The sequence below is a fragment of the Grammomys surdaster genome, unplaced genomic scaffold, assembly GCF_004785775.1.
Source record: "Grammomys surdaster isolate TR1022 unplaced genomic scaffold, NIH_TR_1.0 133, whole genome shotgun sequence".
In the NCBI taxonomy this organism is placed as follows: Eukaryota; Metazoa; Chordata; class Mammalia; order Rodentia; family Muridae; genus Grammomys; species Grammomys surdaster.
In genome coordinates, this window is record NW_021604591.1 from 3745130 (window position 1) to 3770696 (window position 25567).

Sequence of the window (25567 nt, forward strand, 5' to 3'; positions counted from 1 at the left end):
AAGAAGAAGAAGAAGAAGAAGAAGAAGAAGAAGAAGAAGAAGAAGAAGAAGTTGTTGTTGTTCCTGCATGGTGGCACACATCTTTAATCTCAGAACTCAGGAGGCAGGCAGGTAGATCTTGGGGTTCGAGGCCAGCCTGTTCTATAGAGCTAGTTCCAGGGATATGCAGAGAAAGCTGACAGAAAGTACCACATCTCAAGCCCCCTAAAAAAGTATGCACTGAGAAGCCTCCCTTTAGCCCTTGTTCTACCCTAGTCTACCCTCCTTGCCTGCTACAGGTAGTTAGTGTCTTGGTCATCTGGTAGATGTTTTACTTAAATACAAGCTCTTATGAACACAGAGTTCTACTCCTGTCATCTCTTATACAATAGGTAGTATAGTATATAGACTTACACTCTACCTTTTTCCTTTATAGAATCTGTAAGATTTACCCATTTTATGTATATGAGTGTTTTGCTTACATGTATGATATGTCTGTGCACCAGGCACATGGAGAAGAAAGAAAAGGACTTAGGTTCCCCCCTGGAGCTAGAGTTGGGTGGAGATGGTTGTGAGCTGAGCCATGTGGGTGCTGGGAATTGAACTCAGGTCTTTTGAAAGAGCGGCCAGTAACTACTCTGCCATCAAATTCAAATGAAGTGGGCAAATCTTTTCTGGTTGTACAAGCCTGTATCTGGAACCCCAGAACTTGGGAGGTTTAGGGATCAGGAGTTCAAAACCATCCATGGCCTGATAGCCATCCTGCGCTACAAGAGAACATCTCTTGAAAAACAGAGATCCTCATTGGTGGTTGTACATAGTTATCAACTGGATTCCTCTGCTTTGTTTCTAGTTGTGTGCATGTGTGTTCATGTTTGTGGGTGCACACACCTGTGTATGTGCATTTGGAAGCCAGAAGTTCGCCTGGAGCCTCTTCCTCAGTCACTTTCCATATTTTATTTTATTTTTGAGACATGGTTTCTCACTGAACCTGGAGCTCACCAATTCTAGCTAGACTGGCTGGCCAAACTCTAAGGCTTGTCCCATCTCAGCTTCTCCAGAATGGGGAGTATAGGAGAAGGTTTGTACACAGGTCCTCAATGCTTTGCTTTACATAGCAAGTGCTCTACTGGCTGAGCCATCTTCCAGGCCCCATTTCTAGTCTTTTGTGGTTCACTATTGTGCAACCATGAGGGTACATAGAATGTTTCACATGTGACCATGTTTATGTGTATGTCTCAATTCCTTTAAATTTATTGGCTATGTATATGTGTTTTACCTAAGTCTGTATGAGACAATGTTTTTCTGTCACATGCAAAATTCTAGGTTCATTTTCCTGAACACAGGAGTAAAAAATCAAACATAAAAAGAAATAGATTTTTCAATCTAAGATGAACTAATGAAGCTCCTGGGGCTGGGAAAGTCGAGCGAATTCATGTGTGGATTCACTCTGTGCTTATAACCCCAGGTGTCACTTCCTCCCAGACTGAAAGGACCAAGTTCTCCCTGGGAGCCAGATCTGCCTTTTATCTTCTCTTTTAACGAGTGTTTGTGGGGGCAGAGGGAGGCAGAGAATGCTAAGGACTAGCCTTATCCCTAAGCCTTGTGTCCTAAGCCATGACACCTGCGTCCCCTGGAGTCTCGTTAAGGAAATAGAAAGCTTTGGAAGAAATGGCACCATCTCGCCAGTCAGTTCCTGAGGCAACGCGTTTATTTTGAGAAAGGTCCAATTCCCAGTGTGGAGGCTCAGGACCCAGAGTGGGGCACGGGCTTGGTGGGGAGCAGCCAGGCTTTGGGAGTCTCGTTCCTTAGCTGTTTCATAATCACCTGAGGCTTGGACACACCTGTCTGGATGGGTTGCTGCTCTGGCGCCTGGGGGGTGCCTTCTTCAGCCTCCTCCTGGATGGCATCAGGGTTGAGCAGCTCCTGAGTACCCCGGTTCCACATACTCACACCAGGAACCAGCTTCATGGTTTCTGAAATAACCATGGGCTTCCACAGCACCTGGGACGTAGCCTCGAGGACCTGGGGCGCCGCTAGGGGCCATCCAGAGTCCTCCGGGACGATGTCCTCCACAGGTTCCTGGCCCTGAGGAGGCACGCGAGTCCGGCCCGCCCACAGCTCTCCCAGCTGCTCCGCCTCCCTCTCCCAGCCACTTGGCCACTTAGCTAGGGGCCATAGTTTGGGGCTAGGGGTGCTGGCGACGTCGGGAGGGATTTGGTTTCTAGCGAGGAAGCGGAACCCGGGACTGAGGAATGGCAAGTTTGACCCGAAGGATGGTGAAGTTTGGGCCAAGTTTAAATTGGGATCCAGGCCCAAAGCACGGAATGTAGCACAACGCTGGAGAGGGAACCTTGGGGTAGAAACAAGGAGTTTGGGGTGCGCATGCGAGCCGAGGGCTTGGGACTCATATGCTGGGGTTCCGGCCCCAGCTTGGCTCTTCTGCAGACGCCCGCGATATATTTCCAAAGGGCGCACTTCGAGGTCTGGGATCAGGACCTCCGCCACCGGGCGCACCCAGTGGCGGGGCAGCCGCGCGGGATCCAGGCGCAACGTGGACGTCTTGTGGCTTGGCCGCACTTCCAAGCCTTCAGGCTGCAGGAACCGGGAGGGCTCTTCCCGGGCGAGCGCACTGAGGAGGGACACCGACCCTATCGATGGGCTGCGGAGCTGGCCCTTACTCTTCACGTTCAGCCGGTCCCCTGCCGCATCTAGCTGGGGCACGCAGAGGTAAAGATCCTCGAGCGACAGGTGTGAGCTGAAGGATGATCCCTTCCCCTCAAAGGACCGCAGATTGACTACTTGGGGCAGCTTCAGAGAAGATTGGGGGCTGTGGAGGCGTTCGACTTCCAGCGTAGGGTGTAAAGACTCCTTCGAGGACACAGTCAAGATATGGCTTCCCTGCCGGCCGTGGGGTACTTCTAAGGCATCCCCGGGCTCAGCTTCCTCAAACACCTCCAAGGTGGGCGTGGTTCGCGGGGTGACTCGGGGCTCCGCAGAAGGTTCTGAAGATTGTGTCGGCTCCTGGGACTCTCTCTCCAACCACGATGAACCTAAAAGGAACCGGTCCGGGTTCCCAGGTTCCTGGGGAAACACACAAGGGTAATGAGATGTTGGAAATGGAGGGAAAGGACCTCACTTCATGGTCCTGAGCGGCTCCAGAGGAGGCTTCTGTCGGAAAGAGGCTCAGGGCTTGGGCTTACTTCGCCGTGGAAGTGCTCCTCTACACCAACCGGCGCCGGTGCATGCAGTACAGGCACGGAGCCCTGGGCCCAGGCATCCGTGGTGCATGCCAGGGGCTCCTCATCCTCGCCCCACGTGGGGTCCTCAGCCACTGCAGATTCTCCCTCATCTCGGGCCAGGAAGCGCCACTCAGTGATCTGCAGCATGGCCTCTCGGGCCTGGCTAATGGTGAATGGGACGCACTGTGGAAGCGAGGGAGGGTCTCAGCCTTGCCTGGAGAGGCAGGGTAGAAGATAGGTCTGGAAGACCCAGATCTAGGCCCACCTGCTGGGTCAGATAGACTTTGAAGGCACACTCCATAACTCGAGTCACAAGGTCGGCCAAGATGTCACCCACTACGTCCTCGCCCTCCTCCAGGGACATAAACGCAATCCATTCTGCCTCATTGAGCCGCCCAGGCACGATGTCCACCTGCGGCACCGGCTGGGTGGGTGGCCGGGCTTTTTCTGCCTTGGATCGGGTCACCCCACGATCTCGCGCTTGCCTCTGTGGGAACGAAATGGGCACTCAGGACAGGAAACCGAGGGGTGGGATTGATGGGCTAAGGGCTAGAAAGACCCTTTCTCAAGATGTTTTCTAAGAAAGAAAAGGGATCAGGACAAGGAACCTTCAAGTCTGTGATGCGGCGGATGTACACTCTGTAGGTATACTCAATTTAATATTCGTAACAGCCCACTAAGCCCGCTTTAATGACAAGGAAACTGACACTTGACAGAAGTTAGCCACACACACACCCCAATCATGCTCAATTCACACATCTGTTCTTTGCCTTTCTGCAGTGTTCAAGTTCTTGGGAGTTCCAGGGGTCACCGGGTCTTAGTTTCCTCTGCTTTTGTTTCATTTTGCTTTGACCAATCTTGTTGTGTAGCTCTGGTTGGCTCAGAACTTGCTATGTAGACTAGGCTTATCTCAAAAGTGCAGCAATTCTCCTCCTGCCTCTGACTCTCAGATTCTAGGATTACAGGAATGGATCAGGACACCAAGGCCTCTCCATTTTTGTTATTCGTTGCCTTTTGTGGGTGTATATATTGTAGTCCTGAAGAGTGAACCTAGGACACTGCATACTCAGTCACTGACCTAAATCCCTTGACCTCTTTTTACTCCCCCACTCTCTCCAGACAGGGTTCCTATTTGTATCCTTGGCTGTCCTGAAACACAGTGTAGACCAGGCTGGCCTCAAACTTAAGCTCCACCTGCCTCTGCCTCCGAAGTGCTGAGATTAAAGGCCTGTACGATTACCACTCAGCCTTTCTACTTTTTGTTTGTTTGAGACAGAGTATTTCTGTGTAGTCTTGGCTGTCTTGGAACTAACTCACTCTGTAGACCAAGCTGGCCTCGAACTCAAAGATCTACCTGCCCCTGCCTCCCAAGTTGGATTAAAGGCATGTGCTGCTACCCCTGGCTCTCCTTTTACTTTTTATTTTGAGATCTCCCAAAGTTGCCAAGACTGGTCTTGAACCCACTCTGTAGTCCAAGCTGATCTTGAAATTAACTTGTGATCCTCTTTTTTTTTTTTTTAAAAAAAAAAAAAAAGAATTATTTATTTATTATGTATACAGTGTCTGCCTGCATGTATGCTCACAGGCCAGAGGAGGGCAGCAGATCTTATTATAGATGTTTATGAGCCACCATGTGGTTGCCAGCACTTGAACTCAGGACCTCTGGAAGTGCAACCAATGCTGTTAACCTCTGAGCTATCTTTTCAGCCCTCCTCCCCCCTTTTTTATTGAAAATTTATACAATATATATATTTTGGTTTTTCGAGACAGGGTTTCTCTGTGTAGTCCTGGCTGTCCTGGAACTCACTCTGTAGACCAGGCTGGCCTCGAACTCAGAAATCTGCCTCCCTCTGCCTCCCAAGTGCTGGGATTAAAGGCGTGTGCCACCACCGCCTGGCTATACAATATATATATATATATTCTGATCACAGTTTTCCTTCCTCCATCTCTCAGATCCTCTCTACCTCCCCACTCATCCAACTCCAGGCCTTCTTTCTCTCTTCCTCTTTAGAAAACAAACCAGCATTTAACAAACAAACAGACAGACATAAACAGTGAAAAAGCACAAGAAACACATACAAAACAAAGAAAAACCATAAAAACACAAAATCAGAAACCATAATATGCAAGCAAAAGATGAGAAAGATTTTTAAAAATGCCCAAACAAAACCATATGACTCAAAAAAAATCTACCAAAGCACCACTGAGTTCATGTGCTGGCCATCCACTTCTGGCACAGGGAACTACCCTTGAGTGTGGTTTCCCCAGTACAGTCCATTGGGAAAACTGATTTTTCCTTTGTCAAGTGGTTGTCAGTTGGAAATAGCTTCTTAGTTGGGGATGGGAGCCCGAGTCCACTTCCCCCTCACAGCACTGGGACCCAATCTGGCTTGGCCCTGTGCATGCTGCCACAGTCCCTGTGAGTTTCTATGTCAGTCCTGCCGAGCTGGAAAAACAGTTGTCTTGATGTCATCTATCCCCTCTGACTTTTGCTTCAACCTCCCAAATAGAGTAGCTACTCCCAATAGAGCAGGCCTGCACTACTAGACTATCTTTAACCACTATTTCTATTCACATCTTATGGAGTTTGCCTAAGATCACACCTGGGAAGTAGTATAGTCAGAATTCATATCTAGATTTGTCTAACTCCAAAACCTGACTCTTGCTTCCAAAACAAAGATATTTTTTAAAACTCATTTAAAAAGTAAGAGAAATAAAGAAAAGGAGTGTTGGTGAGGTGACTCACTAGGTAAAGGTGCCCGCCCAGCCTAATGACCAAAGTTTGATTCTCAGCACAAGTTAGAAGGAGAGAGCCATCTCCCACAAGTCGCCTCCAACCACACTCATGCACTATGGCATGTCCCAACACACACACACACACACACACACACACACACACACACAAATGTAACAAATCATTAAAGACTCCTGTGATGGCTTGAATAAGAACAGCCTCCATAAATTACTATTTGAACTATTTGGAATAGATTAGGAGGTGTGGCTTTGTTGGACGTGAGTAACTAGGGGCCAGTTTTGAGGTTTCAAAAGCCCATCACGTGCAGTTAGCTCTCTCTGCCTCGTGGGCTCTCAGCTACTCCTCCAGCACCATGCCTAACTGCCTGTCTCCCCGTCATGATGCGCACTCTTAACCATTTGGAACCGTGAGTCCCAAATTAAACACTTCCTTTTATAAGTTGCTTTGGTTATGGCGTGTTGTGACAGCAAGAGATAAGTAGCTAAGAAAAGCCCAAAAGTAACCTAAGGACATAATATTTCACAAAAGAGATGTAGATAAGTAATAAAAAAAATGTAAAGATGGCCAGAACTAGTTGTGGTGGCTCACAGCAATAAACCCCCTCAGAAGCCTGAAGCAGCTGCCGTTTGTTCAAGGCCAGACAGGGCTGAGAATCGAGATCATGAAGGAAGACAGTTCCTTCCAAAATTTACCTCCAAATATAAGCTTTTACCTAACTACCTCATTGTTTCATATTTTATATTCCACAATATCCATTCTCTCAGGCAATCTGGTGTCTTCTGTTCTCCACACTCCCAATTCCTGGCCTTGAATTCCCAGAGACCAAGCAGCTGCTTGGTTCTCAGACTAAAGCTATGCTTCCTTAAGGCCAGTTAAATCCTTAAAGCCAAAACAAAACCGAAGAACTGATCCCTTAGGCCTCTCCCCAGCTGGGACACAGATGTGGAGTGTGCCTAACATAAGAAAACAGATATAGTTTTTACTCTTTCACTTTCCCAAGGTTCTACCAATCTGTTTTATTTTTTAAAATGTGTTAACTTTGGGAGTAAGAGAGTTTGCTCAGCAGTTAAAGAGCATGGATTGCTTTTCCAGAGGACCTGGGTTTGATTCCTAGCACCCATATGATGGCTCCAAACGGTAACTCCAGTTCCAGGAGATCTGATTCCCTCTCCTGACCTCTACAGGCATCAGACATGAACTTGATGCACAAGCACACATGCAGACGAAACACCCACATACATAAAATTTTTTCTTGACTTAACCTAATTGGCTTTTGACAGCAGGGTGGAGGGTGTCGGTATGGGAAGAGGCTATGAGTTCAAGGGCAACCCGGTCTATATAGTGTGGTCTAGATCAGCCAGGGCTACACAGTGAGACCTTGTCTCAAAATAAAAGGCAAGCCATGGCAGCACATGCCTTTAATCACAGCGCTCTGGAGGCTGAGTTGAGTTGGAGACCAACCTGGTCTATATAATCAGACTGTCTCGGGGGAAAAAAAAAACCAAAATAGTAATAATGATAAAGTAAAATTTAAGGTCACCCTCTGAGTTGTTTGATCCATTTCATAGTCCCGAAAAGGTCAAGATAGTGAGTCATCCATCAGGCCCTCTTCCTAGTGCCTGATTCTGGTTTACCCACCAAAACGGGTTCCTGAGCATAACGGAATTACTACTTGCACTAGCAGTTCAGCTGTTTCCGAATTCGCTTGCTCTTGGCCTGGTCCAGCCGTTGACCCTTTCCCTCGGGGACCGAGGTGCATCATGCCCATCTCGAACCTAGAGCATCCACTGCCTCGATACCAGCCAATCCCAGTACTTGCGCACTCCCCAAGTGGAGCTGAAACTCACCGAACCTTCGTGTGACATTGTCACGACAGTCACTCCAAGGCGGTGGTGTTTCAGCTGCCTTCAGGACCCTCCATCGCTGTAGCTGCGGCGGCCGCGACCCAACGGTCGCCTCGGCAACCAGGCCTGGCTGAGGGGCCCTGGCGCGGTCCACGGTTGCCTGGCAACCGCGTAGCCGCGCGCCGCAAGCTCCAGCCACAGGCCACGCCCAGAGGCCGTGCGTCGGTGCGTCGTCTCTATGGTGGCGGCGGATTTGGAGGGACCTGAGGATCGCGGTCAGGCAAGGCATACTTGAAGGTGGGGGTGGGTAGCAGGTGTGACCTTTGACCTTGGCGTGGGCCTTCAGGTAGCTAAGCTGTGCGAGGAAGGGCTGGAGAATATATTCTGCCTTTTTAGCTGAGAAGTTCGGTACCACCAGGTCTTCTATATCATCATTCTTCCTGTGGGATTCCCTGGTAGCCGCAACACTCAACCCTGGGGCTCTCTCCTGCTCCATGGGGTCCTCTCTTATTTGTGACTATTATTCATCACTTTCCTTGACCATCCTATCAATCAAGGGTGTCTCTCAGTGTCTCCCGGTTGTATCTCATTGTCCTTCTCCCCTGTCCAAGTGTCCCCTGTGGCCTTCTTCCCGTTTGTCATGCAGTAACTAGTAATCTCTCTCCCAGGATGTTCCGCCGCGAGCGCTGCATCCCACTTCGTGCCTCTGCCGCCGCCCTGTCTAACAACCTCAGTATACTGCAGCTTCCAGCCCGTAATCTCACGCATTTTGGGGTGGTTCATGGACCGTGCGCCCAGCTTCTCAGTGCTGGCCCTGAGGGTGTGCCTTTGGCCCAGCGCCAGCTCCAGGTTAAAGAGGGCGCTGGCGTGAGTCCCCCACTTATCACTCAGGTGAGGCAAGGAGTGAAAGAGATGTTGCTTAAATCAGTGCGGTCCTTGTTCTTTAACCCCTTGTCTACTGCAATGCACGTCTCTCCAGGTCCACTGGTGTGTCCTCCCCTTCAGAGTACTGCTGGTCCTCACCTCCCACCGAGGGATACAGGTGAGAGGAGAACCCTCCTACCTTTTCTCCAGCGCCCCCACCCCAATAACACTTTCAAACTTTTCACGTGAGCAGCCCACTCTCGCTCTATTCTTCATCTTCATGCCTTTCATTTTGCCTTTCTTTTTCTTTACTCTTTAATTCCGCTTCAGCTGTCTGCTTCCTTAATAAACTCTGTGACCCTTGGGCATGAGTAGCCTCAGTGTCCTCCTCTGAAAACTAGGAATAAGAATAGTGCCTGCCTCCCAGAACAGAGTTTGAGGATTACATGGACTCCGGCTAACCTGGCTGGGTGAAGTGCCCAGATCTCTGCAAGGGTCAGCTGGATCATGCTCTGATCCTTGCCCCCATCTTCCAGATGTACGAGTCTGATGGCTCCGTCATGGTTTATTGGCATGCTCTGGACTCAGGAGATGCTTCTTCAGGTACCTTCAGGATCAAGTGGAACAGGAGTGGAGGCTGGGAGAATTTACAGGGGCAGGGGCTGGAGAAAGTGCTGTTTCTGAGAGCTGCTTTTGTATTCAGTACAGGCTATGTTCGCCCGAGGGATTGCTGCCAGCGTCCACTTCATCTGTGTGGGTGAGAGGACTAGAGGCAGGGCTAGGGTTTGTATATGAGGTACATCATTGTGGGGTCTTAGCCAGGAGGATGCTGAGGGGTTGACGAACTTAGGAAGAATTAGGGGGAATCTGGGGAAGGAAGGGTATCAGGAACTCTGAAAAACATTTAGAGAGGGATAGTGAATGGAAAGTCAGGCCTATGGGAGTAATGAATAGAAGGGGTGCTGGCTGTGGTGTCTGGAGACGCAGAGGGCTCTGGAAGCCATCAGTGGGACACTGGTTCTGGCTGCAGGTACATGTTCCGGTCGGATACTGGTCTTTGATATCCCTGCTAAGGGTCCCAACATTGTACTGAGTGAGGAGCTGGCTGGACACCAGACACCAATCACGGACATTGCCACTGAGCGTGCCCAGGGACAGGTGAGTTCACTTGCTCCAGCAGTTCTAGTAGCCTGGGAGACTTCTTCACCCTCGGGAAGCCCGGGTGTGGGTATTAGCTATGCCGCTAAGCAGAAGTTTGGCTTTGTTCATCTGTTCTTTCTTAGATGCAGCAGCCTCAGGTCTGGAGAAAAACATACTTTCCACTAAGTGGTGTTTTATACAAATCACTAACACTCTCCAAGGCTGGTGTGAACCCAGCAGTTGGAGCCCACCATCTCCCAGATGCTGCCAACACTGTAGCTTCCTTCCCTGGACTTGAGCTAATACTCCTATTCTGACCCAGCTCCGGGCCAGCCTTTCCAAAAAGCTGTCTCCTAATTTCAACCTCCTCTGAACCCCCACCCCCAGCTTCACCCTGAATAGGCCCTCCCCTCACAGAAAACTCTTTTCTCCCCACTTAGATTGTAAACCTCTTGGGAACAGGGTGTAACTTTTGTCGTTTGTATCCTTCCTAGCAGCTGGTATGTCTGCCTGACACCAGGTCAGGAGGTCTAGGGACTAGTTATGACTGCCAAACCTCCAAAAAGTCAGGACGTGGTGGTTTTAGTCTTTCCACCTATCTGGAAGGAACAGTTAGTTGTACATCCTCTTCTGTTCCGTGATGGGGGTGGGGGAAGGCAGCAGTTTTGAGTGCATACAAGGAGCTACAAGGAGCCTATGCTTGAGGGACTCCTGGAGAAGTGTTTATTGCTTGAGCTGGTGAAAGCCACCGCTTATCCTTTCCATGTAGAAGCAAAGAGGCAAGCATGGCTTCACCTCCCGTCCTGCTCTGTACTCTGTACACAGACTGTAAAGGGAAGAGCTGACCCTGATTTCCTCCTCAGGATGGTGTTGCTGACATGGTGACAGCAGATGACTCAGGTGTCCTGTGTGTTTGGAGGTCAGGACCTGAGTTCACCTTACTGACCCGGATACCAGGATTCGGGTAGGAGAGTCAGATGAGGGTTATGGCCTTTGTGAGGTGACTTCAGGGTAGGGAGTATGTTGCGGTCTGGAGAAATCAAAATTGAACATTACCCTTGCAGGGTCCCATGCCCCTCTGTGCAGCTGTGGCAGGGGATCGTGGCAGCAGGGTATGGAAATGGGCAGATGCGTCTGTATGACGCCGGCACAGGAACCCTCCACATCCAGATCAGTGCCCATGCCCGGACCATCTCTGCCCTGGACCTAGCTCCAGAGGTGGGCAAGGTCAGTGTCCTGCGTCCCCAATACCCTTCCTGGTGCTTAGATACACAGCACAGGTTTGTCCCTGTACTCAGTGTAACTCTTCCCACACACCTGGACTGACACTCCAACTCACACCTGGCCTGTCAGGGCATCTGGCGCCCTGCCCATCCTTCATGGGGTTCTCTCTTTTAGCTACTGTCTGCCGCTGAGGACACCTTTGTGCACATCTGGAAGCTGAACAGAAACCCAGAGAGTGGCTCCATTGAGGTATGTTTGCAGACAGGTGGGAGTAGGGACCCAAGCACAGGGAGTGTGGCAGGACTGATAGCCCTCTTTTCCCCACAGGTGGAACACTGCCATGGTGAATGTATTTCCGACACCCAGGTGTGTGGTGCTCGGTTCTGTGATCCATCTGGCAGGTCCTTTGCTGTGACGGGTTATGACCTTGCTGAGATCCTGAGATTCAGCAGTGTCTGAGAGAGGAGCAGCCTTCCCTCCTCCCTTGGTATTTATAAAGGATTCCCTCCATCATGTCCCTGTGTGATCACTTAGTATCACAGCCACACCTCTCTAAACATCAAGCTCCAGGGAGGACAGAGGGGCAGGTTCAGAGCATGCAGAAGCCACTGGTCCTCAGAGACCCTGTCCTTAAAGACTAAGCGAAGGCATCGAGTTGTTAAATAACTTTAATGGTTGATGTAGGGGTCACAAGGGAGGTGCTTTCCTTCCCATGCTCCAGTGCCACCCTGGAGGCTGGTTAGTGCAGGGAGGTAGGGCAGAGTTGTTCCAGTTTTCTCCCAGGAAGCGCTGTGGAGGATCCTAGCCAGCTCAAGGAATGGTCCCCTCAGTACCATGGTAACCACAACTTAGGAGGGGTTTCTGTTACCCTTCCCCAGCCTTCCGTCCTAGTCCAGTGGAGGAAGAGGAGCCCAAGCTGGCCAACTGGTGCCCCACAGTGCTGGACCGAGAGCCCAGTTGTCCTTGGATCATTTTCTTTCTTGACCAGATCCTGTTGCTGGTGCCTCTCACACTGGGGACTGGAGCCATGTGCTGAGCTGACTTTTGCTGTAGAAACCTCTGGATTGTGGGGATCGCTGTGCGGGAAGGGGTGCAACCGAGCGAGAAGGCCCAAGGGAGTGGTCTGCAGGGGCAGCATCCAGGGAAAAGGTCCGGGGTCTTCCCCAGGGCAGGGGTTGCGTCCAGGTTGGGACTGGGGCCACTGAGGCAGGCGAGCAGGAGCTAGGCAAGGCAGGCTGGTCTGTAAACATTGCTAGCCAGGGTGGGGACGGTTCCAGCCTTGTGCCCTCCCGCTGGGCCAGGATGTCTGTCACTGCTGCGATGTCGTCTAGCGGCTCAATAGCTGTGGCAGCAGGGAGGGGGCGAGGGGAGGGGCTAGTCAGAGCTCAAGCCCTGGCCTGCTCGGCCCTGACTGTCACCTGTCACTGTAATAGGAAGAAAGCAGGGCCCGAATCTCGGCTGAGATGGCATTATTCTGCAGGAGCAGCCCCTCACAGGGACCTCCTGAGGCCACAGGCTCTGATAACACTGTGACGTTATAGGGGAGGGGGTAGCAGAAGTGGGTAAAGAAACCAAGAGAAAAGGAGAGAAAGCAGTGCCGGGCAAGTGAGGTCAGAAGAGGAGACAGGAGTCCACATGCATGAAGGGAAACAGAAAGGAAGGATTAGGACAGACGGCAGAAAATGACTCTGGCTCTCTGGGTTTGTTTTGAACTTGGATGGAAATGGTTTTAAGAATTGGAGAGAAAGAGGGAATATACCAGGGCCGAGTGGGCCCTGGACCCCATGGTGTGCTTTCTCTCTGGTTCAATTACCCAGGATCCCTTGAGGTTCCTAACCTCCATCAGCCTTCCACTGACCCTCCTCCCACTGACCCTCCTCCCACTGACCGTCCTCCCCCTGACGCTCCTCCCACTCACCCTCCTCCCACTCACCCTTCTCCCACTGACCCTCCTTCCCCTGACCCTTTTCTCACTGACCCTCCTCCCCCTGACACTTACCCATCTCGTGGTATAAGGACCCCTGCTTGGCCAGTGCTTGGGGTGGCTTCCGGGGTGCAGGAGTTTCGATCTTCATAACTTCATCACAGCAGTGCTTCCACTGGCCTGTGAGGAGGGGAGGCAAGGGGAGGGGAGAGGAGAGGACCAGACCCATGCAGGAGCTGCCTGCTTCTGTCACATTCCCCTGCTCTCCCACAGCACTCGGACCTCAAGCCCTCCCAGAAGTTCTGCCCAGCTCTTTGTCTTACTCATGTCAAAGAAGAGCTGCCACAGCGCCTCCATCCAGTTCTGCAGGGCTCCTCTGCTCTCCAGCTGGAGGGTGTTTGTCACCTCATCATGTCCGTACCGGTTGCTGATGCTGAGGGTGAAAGGCCACTCTGGGGCCTGCTCCAATTCCCCTGCCCGGACCCTAGTCTCCTGCAGGGGAAAGCAAGGGGCTGACTTCACCTCTACCCATCACCCCGGCCTAGAATTACCTTTGGGACTTCTGCTGGGCCTTCATTTGCCTCCTGCTAACTCTAGTGTGGGATAACAGCCCTGTGGTGAGGCAGGGAAGGAGGAGCAGGTAGAGACAGGAAAGGGGAGCAGAGCAAGGCAGGAAGGTGCAGAGGACCAAGGTCAGGTTAGAGGTGCCCACCCAGTACATCCAGAACACAAGCGGGGGTCTGAGGTGCAGTGCTGTGGTAGGGCTTTGGCCTAAAACAGAAGTCTCTCAATTTGGCCCCAGCACTAGACAAAGCAAAACTGACACATAGAAAAGCAAGAGTAGCTGGAGAGCAGAGCAACCCATTTGCACCTTTGTAGAGGCAGAAATAGCAAGTTACTGGCAGGACAGACTGGAAGCAGAACGGGAGGAAAACCTGCCTGACCCAGCAAAAAAGGCCTCTGGGGTTTGAAAGAGACTGGGGATGCTGACTGAGCAGGGTGACTTTCTTAATATTGTCTGGGGTAGGATGATGTGGGGAGAAGGCTCGTCTGCATCCCAGGCCCAGTGGTGGAGCTTAGTGCTCTTTAGGATCAGAGTTCACCCTTCTTGTCTCTGAGGCCCGGGCCCAACCCTTCAGAGCCTTGAGAAAGAAGTGTCTGAGCCCAGGCACCAGGTGGTCTCACTAAGAGGGACTGCTCACCTTGTTGATGATGATAGTGAACAGCGGTTCTTGCCCAGTGTCTGCATCCTCAGATCTCCAGTAACAAAAGAGGTTTGTGCCTTTCAGGACTCCATGCACGAGTGTCCCGCTCTGTAGCTCCCCGGCTTGCTGCATAAACAACTTGGTATTTTCTGGGAAGTCTTGCCTCCCCACCCAGGCACCTTCCTCCCAGTCCCCCACTGACCCCATGCCCTCAGTACACACCCTGCTGTCTTCCCATCCCACTTTGTCCCCCCAGGTCCAGATTTTTAGGTTGTCCATCTATTTCCACGCCCCCTCCACTCCCTTAAGACCCCTCACCTGCACCCTGAGGGTACCACTTGCAGTGGGCTGAGTCATGCAGAGAGGCTGAGCCACCAGCCGGCAACACACGCTACCATAAAGGGGCAGCCAGGCAGGGTTCTCCTCTAGGAGAGGAGGAAGTACCGGTGAGGATGGGAAATGATAAGGACTACCCCACTACCCCTCCTAGCAGTGCCAGTGTCCCGGACAGACAGACAGACAGACAGACAGACAGACACACACACACACACACACACACACATACCATGACTGGTGAGGGTCAGGTCATGTGTACGGAATCCATCTTGCACTGCTGCTAAGGTAAGAGTGGTGTGGGCCAAGAGGTGGTATCGCGGACCTCTGAAGGGAAAAGGGACATCAGTGGAGTGGCGTGTGTGGCAGGAAAGTGCTGCAAGGCTGGCTCAGGGCTGTCCCATTGCCAGGCTACCATGGAAACTTCGCTTGCCTCCTGTTTCCTGACCTCCTGTTAGGCATCTGGGCCTTCCCTTATACATCTTACACATTGTCCCAATGAAATCCTGGCAGCTCCATGAGGGTAGTTGTTCTTCAGTCAATACATGAGGCAGCTTCCTCTAGATCCTAGGTGACTGACTGTCGGCCCTGCCACAGAGCATGCCCCAACTCAGAGCATAGTTATTTATACACCCATGTCTGGTTTGGCATGGTTATATATGGGTGGCACACGTGTGCATATATATGTAGGAGCCAGAATGACACTGGGTGTCCTCCTTAATTGCTCTCTACATTTCTTATGAAGGCAGGGTCTCTCACTGAACTTGCCGATTCAACTAGTCTAGCTAGCCAGCTTACCCTGGGGGTCACCTGTATCTCCTCCCAAGTGAGCCCTGAGACAGGGGTCTGGGGGATCAGAACTCCAGTCCCCATGCTTGCCCAGTAAGTGCTTATCCACTGAGCCCTTTCCCCCATCCCTGTTTTTGGTGTTCTGGGACAGGGTTTTATGTATACTATGTTGGCCATAAACTCACCATGCAGCCACAAATGTCTTTGAACATATGATCCTCCTGCCTCCACCTCCCAAGGGATGGAATAACCGGTGTGCACCACCCCACCCAAGGCTTTGTGTATGCTAGGCAAGCACTTTTATCAAGTGAGCTACATCCCCAGTCCTAGAAGATGAATTTTTGGCTGCTAAACAGGTAAGACCCCCAAATCTAGCTCTCCCTACCTCCCCACTGTCAAGTTTGTAGACTGACTTAGGCCTAACTCTAGGGTTAGCCAGAATGCCTGCTCATTCAGTATGAAGTGGTCCGGGGGTGGGGGGGCTGAAGGAAGGCAGTGGGTAGGAAAGGATCTTACCCCACAGCTGGGGTAGGCAGCAGGATTTGACTGTTCCCGGAGCTCCCAGCACTGTCCAGCGATGCCCTGACACGCTTCCCCGAGGAACGGCCCAGGGAGCTACTGAGTTTGGTGGCAAGCCTCTTAGGGGCACCAGCTAGGGCTCCCTCCTCTTCCACACAGGCCCCATACAGCTCCAGGCGCAGTTCAAAGTCAGGCCCTGCCTCAGCACTACACAGGTGTGGGACAGGGGGCGGGGCAATCAGAGGAAGGCTCAGGAGGACTGGGGTGAAGAAGGGCATAAATACTGGACAACTCCACAGGGAAGCCCCATGGGCTATCTACCTCTCCCTCTCCACCCCCACCCCCACCCAAGAGCAGCCCCACAGGAGCTGCCAAAGAAAGGTACCACAGTCGAGTCACTCACAAAAGCACATTGTTCTGAAAGGAGATATCTGTGAGGGTCCTGTCCACCAAGACCATCTCTGTGTCCTGAATCTGTTCCCCAAGCTGCAGCAGCAGGAACACAGCCCAGCGGTGCAGGTCTGGGAGGAAAGAAAGAGAGAAAAAAAGGAAAAGAGAAGAAAAGAAAAGAAAAAGATCTTAAAGAGTTCCCACAAGGGCCTCCACCTTGGAGAACACTCTTGAATTTGTCCCAGTTTGTGATGCTCACCGCCTTTGTTCTTGAAATACTCTGTGTCCTTCCACATAAGTGGGATTCGGAGGTCTAAGGGCAGAGGGGAAGGAAGAAGGGTTAGAAGCAGGCAGGAGAGGTGGGGTGTGGTGGGGTGAGGGATGCCAGCAGCTGGGGCAGCTGTGTGCTTACCAGAGATGCAGACACGTCCACGGCAAGGAGAGCGCTCAGTGGACGGCAAGCTGTCGGAGGGTCTGTGGGTAGATCACAGAGTCCTGGCCTGGTCTCCACATACTCTTCCCCTTTGTTCTGACTCCCAGGGGCTCTAAGAGCCCCCTCCCCATCCCTAGCCTGGCTGGCAGGGCAGGGCCAAGGACTGCAGGAGAGCTAGTGACGACGCTCAGAGGTGTCTAGCCTTAGTAACATGTGAGCAATGTTACCACATGGGGACAGCATGCAAGCTTGGGCTCCTCCCCGTCCCAGCATTGTCCCTGACCATCCCGACCCCTGCCAGGGACAAGTGCGGCTTTGAGGGGACAGGCATCACCAGACATTCTTAAGTCTTCACCACCACCATTAAACTGTGGGCTTGGAGGGGTTGGCAGGTTACTTGTTCCCACCACAGGGTCTCAGTGTGCAGCTCAGGCTGGCCTCAAACTCAGCAATCCTCTTGCCTCGGCCTCCCACATGCTAGGATTACAGGCACAAACCGCCAGCTTTCGTCTCCTCTTTGATATGACCATACAATCTATTATGAATATCAATGTGTTTAGCTGCTACAGAATTAGAGGGACTTCACATTCCCACTGTGAGGGCTGTGCCGCCTATCTACCCCTGGCTCCCCACCAGAGCTGCCTCCTGCCTGCTTGGCCTCTTGTTAAAAGAAGCAACAGTGGAATGAGGTTTCTCCTGTAGGCTTCCTGGTGAGCCCCTGGCAACCTCTCCCCCAGCTCTTCCATGTCAGTGAGGGACTGGGACCCTCTCTTCATGCAGCAGCGAGGAGACAAGCAGTTCTCCAGATGACTAGTTTATCACAATTGGCCAGTCTTCAGAGTGATCAGTTTACCAAGTATTCTCTAACATTTTCCTTGACTCCAGCCGTCTCACCGCTGGCCTGCAGTGTGGGTCACATACCCAGGCTGAGCTCCTTTGGAATGCACGGTCAAATTTCTATGAATGGGAAGCCTTCCTTTAAGTGATTTTTTAATTGTGCACTTTCCCAACTCCTGCCTCGGATGGTAAACCCCAGGTACAACAAGCTATTATCAATTTGTGGTAAATTGGCTGTTGGACAAATTGGCCATTTGGTGAACTAACCCTGAGAAAATTAGTTTTCCAGAAATCAACCAGCCAGACATAGAAGATCAAGGGCAGGCCTAGCCAAATTAGCAGTTTTACATTACTCATTACTTGCGGTTCAGATTGCTAACTTCCACTGGATATACTGGGTTCCCTGAGTCCAGTCCCAGCCAGGTCTGGATGACCTACCACCACAGTGAAACACCAAGGTGTCTTTCTTGGCCAGGACAGATGTTGTGAGGAGGTCTCCATCAGGTTGGCCTGAACTCCAAACACTCCACACAGACACACATGCTTTTTATCACTTTTTACCACAAATAAAGCCTCCCTTCCCCCCTCCCTCAGACACCTCTCCTCTCATGCTCACCGCCGGCCTGTCTTCTCCAGCACCTGGGCTTCCTTGCGCCGCTGCAGCTCACCCATGTAGCTGAGAATACGGCTGTTGCACACCAGCAGGCTCTTGGTGGCCTCCAGAGCCTGTTCTCTCTGGGAGCAGGCTGCTAGCAGCTTGCAGGCCCCTTCCCTCATCCGGATCTCGTGATCTAGTTTCCTCTGCAACTCTGTGTCCTAACCAGAACCATGGGAGAGGGAAAAGGAAATGGCAGTCAGGGAACATACTGAGCCATCTCCCCTCCCCAGCTGGGGGTGGGGGGTGTAACAGGGCAGACCTTGGGACGACTAATGTCTCAGCAAAATGAAGAGCAAGGCTGTCGTCTCACCCACCATTGCCCAAGACAAGCCAGAAAAGCTTTCCAAAATAAGATCCTCCCGTGTATTTGATGGTGAAGTATAAATTCTGTCTGCCTCTTCTATCACAATTGGAGAAATCTACAACAGCTACAAACTCATATACCCTTTGACCTAACTAGCCAATACTCACGTGTTTAGCCTTACAGATACAATCACACACGTAACTGCCAAGCCACTTGCACAAAAACCTTCACTTGGCACTGTTTTAGTGTGTGTCTGTGTATCACATCTGAGAGCAGTGCTCACAGAGGCCAGAAGAAGTCATCAGGCGCCCTGGAGCTGAAGCTAGCTACAAACCACATCACATGAGTGCCCGGAACTGAACATGGACTCTCTGTTATCACTGAGTCATCTCTCTGGCCCCAGGCATTGTTTTAAACACCCAAACTAAAAGCCTATCAACAAGACAACAGTTCAATGAGTCATATCTGTGCTGAAATAGTGCAAAAGACCTAGGCAGACATGCATAGATGACTCTCCAAAAAATATAGCACAAGAATAGAAAGCAAAACATCATCATCAAGTTAGGCATGGTGGTGCACATCTGTAATCCAACACTTGGGAGGTAGAGGCAGGAGGATCAGGAGTTTAAGGCCATCCTCAGCTACATGTCAAATTAGAGGCAAGCCTATGGTACATGGGATTCTCTCAAAAACAATATATGCACTTACCATTTGTTTTATATATGTGATATATATGCACATGCGTGTATATTATATATACCATATATTTGCACATGCATATCACTCACGCAGCACAGAACCCTTCACGGACCTTGAATAGCACACCCACCACCTCTGGCTCCCTGAGTGTGAGAGGAGGTCAGCGGAAAGGGAAAGTAGTTGGTGCAGGTTTGAGGGGCTGGACAGACATGAAAGGGCAGGGGAGAGACTCTGAGAGAGGGTACGGGTAGTCACTTGGAAAAGACTCATTCTGGAGCTTAAAACGCAATGAGCATTGGACTGGGAACTGGACATGCATGAGGCTCTGGGTTTGATTCCCCAGCAATGCATAAACCAGACGTAGTGTAGGCAGGAGAATGAAGATGTTCAAGGTCGCCCCCAGCAACGTAGTGAATTTGAGGCCAACCTGAGCTATATGAAACCTTGTCTCAAAACAGTAAAAGAAAACATAAAAGCTCTAGGCAGCCAAGCATAATGATGCATGCCCATAGTCCCAGCACTCAAAAAGCAGAGGCAGGGGAATTGCCTTGAATTCCAAGCTAGCCTGAGCTACAGATCCAGCTTGTTTACAGTTCCTTCCTCCAAGGACTATTCCCTAGTTCATCTACTAGATCAGATTTTCACCCCAGCACCTCCCACATGATTCTCTTCCAAAACAGGCTAACTCTGTCTCTCTCCTCCAGGAAGCACCCCCCCAAGCCCCCCAACCTACATTGTAGCTCCTAAATGCATAGGGCATTTCACTCTACTTCCATAAGCCTTGGTTTACCAACTTGTAAAATGGGGTTGAAGAGCTGGAGAGATGGCTCAGTAGGTAAAGTACCTACTGTGCAAGCAAGAGGCCCTGAGTTCAGATCCCCCGTACCCATGTGAAAGGCAGACATGACCTAGCCCTAGCCTCTAGCCCCAGTGCTGGAGAGCAGAAACAGGCCGAGATCCCTGAAGGCCAGCTAGTCTAGCCAAAACCTTGCACCAGGTTCAGTGAGAGACCTTGTCTCAAAAGAGAAGAGGGGGGAGGGGGGCGGTGGGGCAGTGAGATGGCTTCAGTGGATAAAGGCAACTGCTAGCAAGCCTGGGGAACTGAGTTCTAGATCTGGGTTCTACATAGTGGAAGAGACAACCAAGCCCACAAATTCTCCTCTGACCTCCACACTGTGCTGTAGCATGCACCCCTCCAGACACAGAAGCCCATACACACACATTTATATATATTAAAGGACAGTCTGAGTATGGTGACACATACCTATAAACACTGAGAGGAAGAGACAACCCCCCACACACACACACACACACATCTCAATAAACAAAAAAGTGGAGATCGGCAGAGGAAGATTACATAAAGCAAACCTCTGCTCTACGCACATTCATAGCAAGCATACACACATGCACACACACACATCACAGACACACAAAATAGGGTGAAAATAGTCGGGCCATCCTAGTGTGGAAAGACTTCCCATGAGATTCAACTTCAATGCTTCAGAGTATTCAGCACATGGGAGGGGCACAGGCTTTATCAAGGACGCTGCGCTGCGTTGACAGGCCTGTTCACCATTGAGTGCTGGAGGGTGCTGACCCAGCAAGCGAGGCTCCATATTGAAGCCCCAGCTGGAAGGTGAACACGCACAGATGAATGCTAATCCATAAATGCCTCGTCATGGCGTAAAACCACAGGAAACAGCCTCTGCTGAGGTGACAGGGAGGAGGCCCCAGAGCGGAGGTGCAAAGCATCGGTTCAGGAAGCCATACAAGTGGAGGCACGCTGTTGGAAGAGCGCCGGTGACTACACAAACCTGTCCTCTCTGTCACACTGGCTCTCCTCCATGTGCTCTGCTCTGTCTCTGGTGTCCAATCATACTAACAGCTTGAATTCCTTCTCACCAAAACCTGGTCCAGCCTGCCTGCCACCTCTTCGTACCCTATCTTTTTTAGTGGGAGGGGGAGAGGAAGAAGGAGGGGTGCTGTGCTAGGCCAGACTTTATCACAAATCACTCCAGACCAGGTGCCTTTTCCCTAAAGCCCTCTCCACCAGGAAGCCCTCCTAAACTTTCTACTCCCAGCCACGCTTTGTATGCACCAGGGTCCTGTCATTGCTAAGCCAGCTACTTGCCTACTCCGCCCCAACTCTTCACCTAATTCCTATTCACTGGTCCAAATGAAAGAAGAGATCAAGGATGCGACCTCACGCTCTCGTTCCTGGTTAGCTAGCCCCCTTGGGGCCAAGCACTCACCGAGCCTTCCCTAGCCCTGTCCATTGTGATTGCAGCTAGCGTGGGGTCCCAAGTCGCAGAAACCCAGAGGGCCGGTGTGGCCCGAGGACCGCGTGGGAATTGAAGGATCCCGAGCGTCGGCGCTACCTCACCGCTTGGGTCCGCTGCGCCCGGGGCGCCGGTGACATCAGCTCCCAGTTGCCGCGAGAGGCGCTGAGGGCGCCAGGCGCGGGCGGTCCCTGCAGGCGCTGCGATGCCTGCATCTCTACCACCGGGACCCTGTCGCCGAGGGATGCGACTGCAGGGAGCGCCTGGGCCGCCCCAGAGGCCTCTCCTGAGCGGGCTTCTCTCTCCAAGGTGACCCTTACCAGGAGCAGGATGTGGTAAGAAGTGAGGTCGCTGGATCCAGCACGGGCCAGCAGAACTGGACTTGGGGAAACTAGCAGCCTTCCCTATGTGCTTCCTAATCTTCTCTAGGCTGGCCAGCCCCCAAGAATGCGCTGGAAAAAGGGCCTCCACCTTTTCAGGTGGTGAACTGGGTTCTTGGGCTTTGCATCTCTCTCCACACCCATTAGCACAGGAAAAGGCCCTGGCTTCCTCTCCACCACCCCACCCCCTCGCACACCCTCCCCAAATGGACACCATTCCCCCAGGATGGGAAAGATTCCAATACTGAGCATCCTCAGACCTGGGTCAGATCTCCAGGGACGACAGAGGATGAGTCACAGTCTCCCATAATGACCCCCTCCTCCCCCACGCTGCCCCTGACTTCCTGCTCTGCTTCCCATCACCTTCTGTTCCCTTCAGAATTCCCACAGCTAAGTTCAAATCCTGGTCTAGGGACTTGACTGGAGCTTCAGTCACCGACCTGGGAGTAGTTGGCTTTCTTCACAACATCGTGTGAGGATTTAAGAAGAAAAAGCTAAACTCTACCTGGGCCTGGCACCTGTTCAAGCTTTGCTCTGGGATGTAGCTCAGTCGGTAGACAGCCTGCCTAGCATACTCCGGGTTCCATCCTGAGCACCCCGTTGACCCGAGGTAATGCTGGCACTTGGGACAGGAGGATGAAAAGTTCAATGTCATCCTCAGCTACACAGCCTGGGCTACATGAGAAGTTATGACAACAAAACAATACAGGCAGGCAAGATGGCTCAGTGGATAAAGCTGTCTGATGCCAAGCTTGAGGGCCTGAGTTCAATCCCTGAACCCCACCATGCGAATCGATTCCCCAAAACTGTCCTCTGAGCTCCACATATGCTTGGTATCATACGTCATCTCCACAGCCACCGCCACCAACCCTGCCACCGCCACCAACCCCGCCACTGCCACCAACCCCACCACCGCCACCATCACCATCACCACCGCATACATATTTTTAATTAAATAAAAATAAGCTTCACTCTCACTCCTCCTGTATATGCAGTTTAGGATGCCTCCTCCAAAAAGTCTTTCTGGGTTTACCCTCCAGAACTAACTTTCCTGCCATTTCCTGAAATATCAATGAGTCTATCTTTTTGAGGACAAGATGAACCAGGGAGGAGGAAGAGGTTGTGCAGAATTCTCAACCTGTGGTTGAAGGAAAGTTAATCAAAGTAGAAACCAATTCCTTCTTCTGTTCCAGATGTTGGGAAGGCCTCCCGTGGAGAAAAATGACAGTGTGTGTTGGGGGAGGGGTACCCAGGATGCAGAATTTAAACATTGACACACCCTGACCAGCACTGTTGATGGAAACCACATCTGGCAGTCGGATGTGGCAAGAGAAACTGAAGAACTAGCTGGCTCCCTCCCCACCACCTTAATTAACTAAAAGTAATCATAATACAAATTACACAAGGGGTAGCAGGAAAAATGAAGGCCAGACGGACGGAAAGGAGGTTTTGAGTATTTTTCTTAGGTTTTTTTTTTTTTTTCAATTTGGGGTTGTCTCCTTCTATAACCCTGAGCTCACAATGCTCCATCTTCAGCCTCCTGGGTGCTGGGATTATAGACATGTGCCATCACGCCAAGCCTCACCCAGTAAATAGGTCCTCTTCTGTGCTCCAGCACAGGAAAATTAGGCAATGTCAGAAATTCAAAGGGATCCACTTGATGCCTTTCTACAAAATAGACAAGCAAATTGAAGTGTATCCCCCTGATGCCTCTGGAGCCAGATATGGCTGGTTTGCTTCTTCTAGTTGGCACAGTGTGAAAGGTACACTTGAAACGCACGCCAAGGCGATGCTAGGAAGGATCCTGCGGCTATAACTGGCTTAGGCCGTAACTGGCTAACATTATCCATTGGTCCAGAGATGAGGCAGGGGCTGGGCAGGCTGCACGTGTGCAGTAAGTCACCCTTCCTGATATACTCTGTATCCCTGCCTCCGAGACCTCCTGCCCCAATAAAGGCCAGGCAGTCACTTCCTCCACTCAGCAAAGGGTCACAGGCCACCAGGGGCTGCACCACACACCTGGACCCATCTATTCTGGAGTTTCTGGCTGCTTCACTTGTCATGTCAGCCAGCCTGTCACATCTCTCTCCATCACTTGGACTCCCTTCTCCCTTCCATGAACTCTGTAGTCTACACCCCAGATTCATTCCCCTATGGTATTATGTGACCATCCACTAGGAAGACTTGACTCTGCCGAACTTTCTTCCCTAGCCCTTACTGTCACCAAGCTGATCCTTCACGACAGTCACCATCGTAAAACTGAAGGAAGAAGGCAGTCTGGTGGCATGTACCTTTAATTCCAGCACTAAGGAGACAGAGGCAATGGATCACTGTGAGATAAATGCTAGCCTGGTCTACAGAGCCATTTCCAGACAAATCACAGCTACATAGAGGACCCTATCCTTAAAACAAACACATATACAACAATCGAAAGAAGTTCAAGGATCAGTTGGGTCCTCAGCACCAGCTTGGTTATGCACTCCTGGAATTCCAGCATAAGGAGGTAGAGACAGGAAGATCAGAAGTTCAAGGTTATCCTTGACTACATAGAGAGCCTGAGGAGTTCCAGGACAGCCAGAGCTTCACAGAGAAACCATGTCTCGAAAAGAGAGGGAGAGAGAGAGAGAGAGAGAGAGAGAGAGAGAGAAACAGAGAAACAGAGAGAGAGACAGAGGGACAGAGAGAGAGAGACGGAGAGAGACAGAGAGAGAGAGAGAGATGGAGAGAGACAGAGAGAAACGGAGAGAGAGACGGAGAGAGAGGGAGAGAGAGGGAGAGAGAGGGAGAGAGAGAGTCTGAGGCTAGCCTAGGATGACAAAACCTTTCTATGCTGCGAAATCCCATCCAGGGTACAATCTAAGTCTTACAGCCTTTCCTCCCCAGTGTGGTCTACCTCTGTCCACCATCTCCACGCCAACAACAAATTCCAGCCCCACTGGCCTCTCCCCAGCCCAACACAACTATGCCCCCCTCACGCTTATCAAAGACTCTACTCTGGCTATGCCGTCTTTCTGAAAAGACTTCCTGCAAGCTTCGAAACCTCAGGCCCTTCCAGACCATCTGATGTATCTGCCTGGTCGCTACTGCACCCCATCTTTATAATACTTTCCTTAAGTGGCACCACTCACACAGTTACCACCTGTTCCCTCACAAGAAAGGATAGTTCCTGCCTTCTCCAGATGGATTTCCATGGCCTAGAAAGGAGTTCAACACATAGAATAAGACAGGTATGGGAGCTATTTAGTCTAAAACATGTGCCTGCAATTCCCAGCTCTTGGGAGGTGGTGGTAGGGAGATTGGGAGTTCAAGGTCATCTTCAACTACATAGGGAATTCAGAGAGCCTGTCTTAAGGGAAAAAAAGAAAAAAGAAAAAAGAAAAAGCAGCAGGCCAGTGAGATGGATCCGCAGGTAAAGGGAGATTGCCATTAATCCCAAGGACCTGGGTTCAATCCCAGATCCCACATGGTGGAAGGAAAAAACAAAATCCCCAAAATACCAAAAGTTATCCTCTGATCAACACCATACACACACACACACACACACTATGGAATTCATATATACACACACACACACACTACGGAATTCATATACACACACACACTATGGAATTCATATACACACACACATACACACTATGGAATTCATATACACACACACATACACACTATGGAATTCATATACACACACACACACTATGGAATTCATGTATACACACACACACACACACTATGGAATTCATATACACACACACACTATGGAATTCATATA

The 25567-nt window shown here is 51.0% G+C and overlaps 3 protein-coding genes across 5 annotated transcripts in view; 1 reads left to right on the top strand and 2 right to left on the bottom strand.

The window, feature by feature from the left end:
• Positions 1-1665: 1665 nt before the first annotated feature.
• Positions 1666-8013, bottom strand: CUNH2orf81 (chromosome unknown C2orf81 homolog). Its single transcript, XM_028762493.1, has 4 exons — positions 7824-8013; positions 3487-3708; positions 3183-3404; positions 1666-3063 (listed from the first exon to the last, which is right to left on the bottom strand). The coding sequence occupies exons 1-4, from the start codon at positions 7839-7841 to the stop codon at positions 1726-1728; spliced, it is 1800 nt and encodes a 599-aa protein (XP_028618326.1). The 5' UTR covers positions 7842-8013; the 3' UTR covers positions 1666-1725.
• A 44-nt stretch (positions 8014-8057) lies between these two features.
• On the top strand, positions 8058-12089 carry Wdr54 (WD repeat domain 54). The gene is made up of 11 exons (XM_028762426.1): positions 8058-8100; positions 8489-8711; positions 8800-8862; positions 9221-9287; positions 9388-9441; positions 9715-9842; positions 10688-10788; positions 10889-11051; positions 11223-11297; positions 11376-11535; positions 12037-12089. The coding sequence occupies exons 2-10, from the start codon at positions 8490-8492 to the stop codon at positions 11505-11507; spliced, it is 1005 nt and encodes a 334-aa protein (XP_028618259.1). The 5' UTR covers positions 8058-8100; position 8489; the 3' UTR covers positions 11508-11535; positions 12037-12089.
• The window catches only part of Rtkn (rhotekin), a 17279-nt gene continuing 3410 nt past the window's right edge, over positions 11699-25567 (bottom strand). For 2 of the 3 annotated variants that reach the window (XM_028762423.1, XM_028762424.1), the window contains exons 2-12: positions 18095-18294; positions 16621-16682; positions 16468-16521; positions 16222-16339; positions 15816-16025; positions 14743-14837; positions 14496-14602; positions 14175-14303; positions 13296-13464; positions 13048-13152; positions 11699-12390 (exon numbers count right to left, since the gene is read on the bottom strand). In XM_028762423.1, coding sequence (XP_028618256.1) covers positions 12056-12390; positions 13048-13152; positions 13296-13464; positions 14175-14303; positions 14496-14602; positions 14743-14837; positions 15816-16025; positions 16222-16339; positions 16468-16521; positions 16621-16682; positions 18095-18294 — 1584 coding nt within the window. In that variant the 3' untranslated portion in view covers positions 11699-12055. Of the gene's footprint in view, positions 12391-13047; positions 13153-13295; positions 13465-14174; positions 14304-14495; positions 14603-14742; positions 14838-15815; positions 16026-16221; positions 16340-16467; positions 16522-16620; positions 16683-18094; positions 18295-23383; positions 23462-25567 lie in introns of those variants that run through there. The other variant, XM_028762425.1, reaches the window with a different exon arrangement.